Source organism: Lolium rigidum, chromosome 3 (assembly GCF_022539505.1).
Source record: "Lolium rigidum isolate FL_2022 chromosome 3, APGP_CSIRO_Lrig_0.1, whole genome shotgun sequence".
NCBI classification, from domain to species: domain Eukaryota; kingdom Viridiplantae; phylum Streptophyta; class Magnoliopsida; order Poales; family Poaceae; genus Lolium; species Lolium rigidum.
This window is the reverse complement of record NC_061510.1, coordinates 237,823,365-237,829,643: the sequence shown is the minus strand read 5'-3', so window position 1 is coordinate 237,829,643 and position 6,279 is coordinate 237,823,365. Positions and strand designations below refer to the sequence as shown.

The window sequence follows — 6,279 nt, the reverse complement described above, 5'->3', positions numbered from 1 at the left end:
CGGGAGATGAAGTACGCGAAAGGGAGATGGCTGAGGGGGTCGTGGGCCGCCTCCCCACATGGCGGCGCGCCTGGCCTGGTGGCCGCGTCGGCCTATGGGGAGGGCCCATGGCGGCCCTCCTCGGCCTCCCTTCTTGGCTGGCTCCGTCATCTGGACAAATAGGAGCTTCAGTATATTTTCCGTCAATTATTGATCTTCAAAAATATTGTATCCTGACGGTGCTTTTTCCAGCAGAATTCTGGCTCCGGTGAATAATTCTCCAATAATCATGAAACATGCAAAATAGATGAAATAACATAAGTATCATCTCTAAATGTGAAATATATCAATGAATAACAGTAAATTATGATATAAAATAGTGATGCAAAATGGACGTATCACCCACTATGACATGTGGGCCCAGGCTGGCCTACCCCTTAGAGATAAGATCTATCTCTAAATTTAAATGGTTTAAAATCTAGAGATAAGATCTATCTCTAAAATAAAGTGTTTAAACGAAGAGATAAAGGGGAAGGCTTGAGGGGGAAGAAAGCTCCCCCATGCGCCGGCCAAGGGATAGGTGGGGTCAAGGGGGAACCCTAGGCCGACCCCTCCCCCTATATAAAGAGGGGAGGGGGTGGCCGGCCACAACACCCATCCACAAACCCTAGCCGCCCACCTCTCTTTCTCCTCCATATACTGCGCAGGCTTAGGCGAAGCCCTGCAGTATTTCTTCTCCACCACCACCACCACACCGTCGTGCTGCTGGGATTCCGTGGAAATCTACCACACCTCCGCTGCCCGCTGGAACGGGGAGAGGACGGGCTTCATCGACACCGTACGCGCGACCGAGTACGGAAGTGCTGCCAGATTGCAGCACCGGGAACGATCGTCTACATCAACAACGAGATTAATCTCGTAGGCTTTGGAATCTTCGAGGGTTAGTCTCATCTCCATCTCCTTGCTCCGATCTTGTAGATTAGATCTTGGCTTTTCCATAGATTAGATCTTGGATTTATTCGTCTTTGCGGTAGGAAATTTTTTATTTTCTATGCAACGAAACCATCACACTCTAGATAGGTGTGTGCCATTAAGCCGCAATGCTCACAGTGCTTTGGCATCTTCTCATACTTCACTTGAAGGAACATCCGCTCTGCACCTCCATCACCAGAGGCACGAAACGGGTCAGAGGCTTTGAAGGGTTTAGCTTCACCCGAATCCTATGGAATGCACTGTTTCTAGTCTGCGCAGCATTGACATCAACTGTTACTATCTCTCCTACTCGCGTAGCAAGCTGCGAGGGGACCTCCTTGTTGCGAAACGGCGGCGGGATCTTGTGAATTTGAGCCCATACTTGCACACTGTTCGGAATATTTGGCTTGATCGACGCACCATCAAAAGCTTCCACCATCAAAGCACAGTAGCGAAAAAGCCATGGCCCCACTTCCATGATTTGTTTCCAATCTCCCAGAAAAAGCCATGCCTATACGCTGCAAAGCACCGTCAAAACGCTCACAAGTTACCGATTGCACCAGGCTTAATTTGGTTAGGTAATGCTAGAAGAGTATCCATCGCTAGGAGAAGATCAGGAAAAGAGAGATAGAAAAATAATGGAATTTAATCTCGTGAGGCAAATACCGTGAGTCATAGGTTAGCTTTCATAAGAAGAGTGCAAGAGAGCATCACTGTGTGGTTGCATAATTTTTTAATTTGTGTGGTTTGATAAACCTTAATTATTTGTGTGCTATATTGAACTTGTTTAATTATGTACACCATTTGTTTAAGTGGTAATAAATTATCACAGTATATTTATTATTTAAATTTAAAATATATATGAAAATGTATTAGGGGCGATGTTTGGGATGTACGGCTGCGCATGGGCATGTTCTCAATTCTTATTTTGCGCCGGCGCTCGTATAACGGCTGCAGAGGACGCCGTAGAGATGCATGCTTGTAGGTTGTGACTAGCAAAAATACCCGTGCGTTGCAACGGAAATAAAATTAAGGATTCATTTTTGTGATTCTGACTTCGACACCTAGTGCATTGATCTCAGGGATCATCCATATAGATCGTTCGAAGTGAAGGTGCAACTGTTAGAGAACAGGAGTTGAAAGTTGCATCCTCTGAGGCCTCTAAATCCCTTTAGGCGTTGCTTGGTACATCACAATAACGAATCTTTAAACATGTCTAATTAGACAATCATGTTTAATATATGTTCATCTAATTGATCTAGAATCATTACTTTAAATATTTTGTTTGTAGATAGAATGGTTGTGGCTAGTGGCGGATGAAGAATTTGGGATCGAAAAAATTGTAAAGATATATTTTTTATGTTCTATAATGGAAAGCACGGACACATATGGTTTACTCCCTCCGCTCTAAAATAAGTGACTCAGTTTTGCTTAGATACGAATGTATATAAACTCATTTTAATTATAGATACACTTGTATCTACAAAAATCGAGATGTTTATTTGAAATGAGGGAATATGATATATGCAAAATAGTGGGGTACCCACGGTGGTAGCGGTGCACCCTAATCCATCCATTGAATTATCATATACTGTATTTTGGACCTTCAATCTAAACTAACGGTGTTGCCCACCAACATTCTTCTTTCTCCTATACATAATTTTTCGCGGACTTTGTTTTCGTGGATGGGTGCAACTATCTTTTCATGGACGGTTGTGGCTTTGTTTTCATGGACTTTCTTTTCATGACCGGGTGTGACTTTGTTTTCATGGACGGGTGTGACTTTGTTTTAGTGGACTTCCTTTTCATGGATGGGTGTGACTTTGTTTTTGTGGATGGGCATGACATTTTTTCATGGATGGGTATGATTTTATTTTCGTGGACGGGTGTGACTTCCTTCTCGTGGATGGGTGTGGCTTTCTTTTCGTGGACTTTCTTTTCATAGAAGGGTGTGACTTTCTTTTCCTGGACGGGTTTGATTTTTTTCTCGTGGACTTTCTTTTCATGGATGGGTGTGACTTTCTTTTCATGGACGGGTTTGATTTTTTTTCTCGTGGACTTTCTTTTCATGGACGGGTGTGACTTTCTTTTCGTGGGCGGCAATGATTTTTTCTATTTGAAACGAACGGGAAACAACAAAAAAATTAGATCGTTCATGGAAAACGAACGTTAACCAAAGCTAACGGTAACACAAATCACATAACAATATCCAACGGCTCGCACCCTATGCACCGCTACCATCATAGGCAGAAAATCTGCGTCGTATGATATATTATCCAATATAATCACTTAATTAGCACAACAGAGAAAGAAACTTAATTAACCTAGCAATATAAAAATGTCACTTACAATCGTGTTCATACTAATTCACAATTAGCACAATTAGTGATAGACGATTATCTGCAACAGCCCATAGCCATGGTCCACCGATGCACACAATTGCAAACATATCACTAATTTGCAAAGAAAACACTTGGCTAATTAAACAATTCCTTGCACTGGAGTTAGCCACCGAGCAGAGCAGAGAGCACACACATGCTAAATTTTATAAATAAATTACCTTTCTTGTTCCCTTCCTTTTCATTTTCTGGTGACCCACGGCCAGCGCCTACGCGAGCTTGCGCCTGTGCGACCTAGCCCAGAGGCCGGAGACACGCACTGCCCGGGAAAGTGCTCATCTGCCACCTCTTCCTTTCCACTTTCTCTAAGAAAAAAACTCCCTTGTTAAGGCTGGAACAGACGAACTGGCTACCGACGAACTGCAGCTAACACGATATGCTGCCAATGCTAAAGATGCATACATATTGTCGATTTTTTGGGGGCAAAATTCAAGGTAGGGGTGGCCGCCCTTCCTCGCCCTAGCGGGTTTTCAGCAACTGGCCGTCGCCCCAACCATGAGTAGTAATAAGATTGTAAGATTACAATTCAGCACCCGCACAGAGTCTCTAAGAGCTGCGTCGCCCGCCGAAGTGTCAGTATGCCGATCTCTGGCTCGCCTTGCCATGACAATTACCGCAGCGCCGCATCCTATCCCTCATGATTTTTAAGATCGATTGGTAGAAGGCCCTCGGCAGATGCTCTTGGAGGCACGGGCGGTAATCGCGTCGCAAAACATGGTGAAGCCTACCGGAGTGTCAGGTCTCTCGGTTCTTTGATAAATCCGCTCCTGTGTCAGGTCCCGGCGAGGCGCGGCGAGGTGTGGCATTGAGGAAGTCGCTGAAGGTGCCCTTGGCCTCGTGGGCGTGATTTCCACTACCCAGCCTGTCGCGTAGGTGCATGTCCTTCATGTGTGTGGCCTTTGTCCTTCCTGCTCTCCGGTTGTAATCAAGATGCGGGACAGATTGTTTCGACGGGATTTGATCTATTTTTCAGGAGGAGGCGATCTTGCCAGATTGTTTTCGATGGGATTCAATCTGATTTTGATAGGAGGCAGCCTCGCTCAATCTCACTTTATATATGTTGAGATGCTGACACTGAAACCGGAAAGGACTCCTCCCAGCAACGACTCATCCGGGACCAAACCAACCAAGGATCGAACAAAGCAAACCTGTGAAAGACCGTCCAAAGGGGAGCGGACGAAACCTAACAACGGACCAAACAGACGAAACCTACCAACGGACCAAATAGAGGAAACCACGGAAACGTTTCTCCCTTTATTATTAGGTATAGATATAGATAGTAAATATGCCCGTGCGTTGCATCGGGAGAAAAAATACTCAAACTCTACAACAATCCTTAATGGTGGACATGCTTTCTTACATTAATGATGTACATAATTAATTCTAAAATAATTGTATTGCGAGCCCCTCACAGCATCCACTTCAAATATCGCATACTTGTAATGGTGTTAACTATGAAAAGTAATGCACGTGCATTGCTGCTGCACGTTTTTCGGAGAGACGAAAATGTAAACATGAAAAATAATGAACGCTGAAAAAGAAATTTTTAATTGCTATTGTGTGTCTCTGCTAGACACATGGAAATAGCTCTGACGCTTCCACAAATAAAATTGAACTTCACACCTACACTGCACTTTTGTTTTCCACTGCAATTGAGCTGCTTTCGGAAGAAGAAAATGATGAACTTCTTCTCAATCTTGTGCAACGACAATTAAATGAAATATACATGTATATTTTGAATCGCATGTCAAGAAAATGTCATGATTGCTCAGTGATGAAAGAATGAAAAAATAACAAAGGAGGTGAGGAACGCTATGACCTGGTCGCTTTGCCGATCCAAACTGGTGTGCTTGGTCCTGTGCTGCAGCCAAAAGAGATCAATGTAGATAAATCAAACGAGCATGAACTCTTAGGGCCTGGGCCATCATCAGCGGTCTTTTTCAGAAGATTAATTAATACCATCAGCGGGCATGACGTATAGTTTGCAATGGATTCATCGTGGTCTAAATATGGTCCGCTCGCCCAAACAGATCGACATCCGCATCTGCATGTACGAAACAATCAAACAAATTCTAATCCCCTTGGCCAAATTCATCGCGCAGGAGTGGATCCTCATGTTGTCGTGCAGGCAACCGCCTCCGCCATGTCGTCGGCCGCCGGCGAGCTCGACCTGATACTTCATCGCTGACACGGGCTGAAGATGAAAATGTACCCCACAGAGGAGGAACATAACCCTAAAGCACTCAGCAACTCACCGTGCTGACGCCTTTTTTTTCTTCTTCATAATACACAGTAAATTTCGACCATCGGATGGGCAGCAACATCGCCTCCGGCCGCTGATGCCCGAGCACCTCCCACGTGATGAGGCTCATGGTCTTTGCGTTTGCTGGCGACGCGTCCCCGTCCGTAGAGCGAGATGGGCGCGCCGGGAGCAGCTGCACCACTGGTGCGGCGGTGCGCCATCACAGCATCGGCCGCGGATCGACCTTGGCGGGTGCGTCAGTTGCGCATCCTCTAGGTGCGACGTCAGCCTGTAGCTCCACCTCCTCGGCTCCTCCTCGTGCTGATCAGATCGAACCACGGTGCCAGATTTTGTGCTGGGGCGAGATTGTTGGTCCGGTTTAGATTAGAGCGGGACAGGCTGACGCGACGAGACACGGGCGTATGATTTTAATCAAACTGGGAGGAGGCGGGCTATATATATTGGAATTTTATTTGGATCAGGATGAGGAGGCAAGATATTGCGGAAACGATCTCCTCCTCGAGGCCGGTTGGAACTCCTCCTGCCATGATAGGTAGGGCCATTGTTTGGCCGGTTCGACTTGACCAGGCACGTGATTAGGGTTTTTTTTTTGAGACAAAGGCACGTGATTAGGTGATAGGTCAACAACGGAAGAGTGCTATTTCTTTACGTATACGTCCTGTTTTT

The 6,279-nt window shown here is 45.5% G+C and overlaps 1 protein-coding gene across 1 annotated transcript in view; it reads right to left on the bottom strand.

Annotated features, from left to right (window-relative positions):
* LOC124696212 (pumilio homolog 5-like) overlaps positions 1 to 5,722 on the bottom strand; it is a 17,053-nt gene extending 11,331 nt beyond the window's left edge. Inside the window, exon 1 of the mRNA XM_047228972.1 lies at positions 5,606 to 5,722. Coding sequence (XP_047084928.1) covers positions 5,606 to 5,722 — 117 coding nt within the window. The remainder of the gene's footprint in view (positions 1 to 5,605) is intronic.
* Between the last annotated feature and the right edge of the window lie 557 nt (positions 5,723 to 6,279).